This window comes from Nannochloropsis gaditana, assembly GCF_000240725.1.
Source record: "Nannochloropsis gaditana CCMP526 unplaced genomic scaffold scaffold388, whole genome shotgun sequence".
Taxonomy (NCBI): domain Eukaryota; class Eustigmatophyceae; order Eustigmatales; family Monodopsidaceae; genus Microchloropsis; species Microchloropsis gaditana.
Genome location: NW_005803565.1, coordinates 10,603 through 10,934, shown reverse-complemented (window position 1 = coordinate 10,934; position 332 = coordinate 10,603). Strand labels below are relative to the sequence as shown.

The 332-nt window shown below is 54.8% G+C and overlaps 1 protein-coding gene across 1 annotated transcript in view; it reads left to right on the top strand.

Moving 5' to 3' along the window:
- The window catches only part of NGA_0418500 (uncharacterized protein), a gene marked incomplete at both ends in the record, with an annotated part of 1,618 nt that extends 1,286 nt beyond the window's left edge, over nucleotides 1–332 (top strand). Inside the window, one exon of the mRNA XM_005854773.1 lies at nucleotides 167–332. Coding sequence (XP_005854835.1) covers nucleotides 167–332 — 166 coding nt within the window. The remainder of the gene's footprint in view (nucleotides 1–166) is intronic.

The following is a 332-nucleotide window of genomic DNA, read 5'->3' as shown; positions in this document are numbered from 1 at the left end:
GGGAAAGGGGGCAGGGAAGGAGGGAGAGGAAGCGACTGGTCGGGAGTCGGGTGCAGCACTGTAGTATGGAGTGGAAAAAAAACGGAACGCAACACAATGCAAGAAGAAGAGATGGAATGGATGCTCCAAATAGTTTTGACATTTGCTTTGTCTCTGTACTGGCCAGACGCTGGCTTCTTCTCCTCTTCTCCACCGCTCCTTCCTTCCCCTCCTTCCTCCCCCCTGGTATCGCCCTCTCCCACGTCGTCATTAACGACCTCGAGGCTGCGCCGCGTTCCGTCCGCGACGCGAAAAATGCCGACGAATCGGTCACGGACATGTTTGAAAAGTAA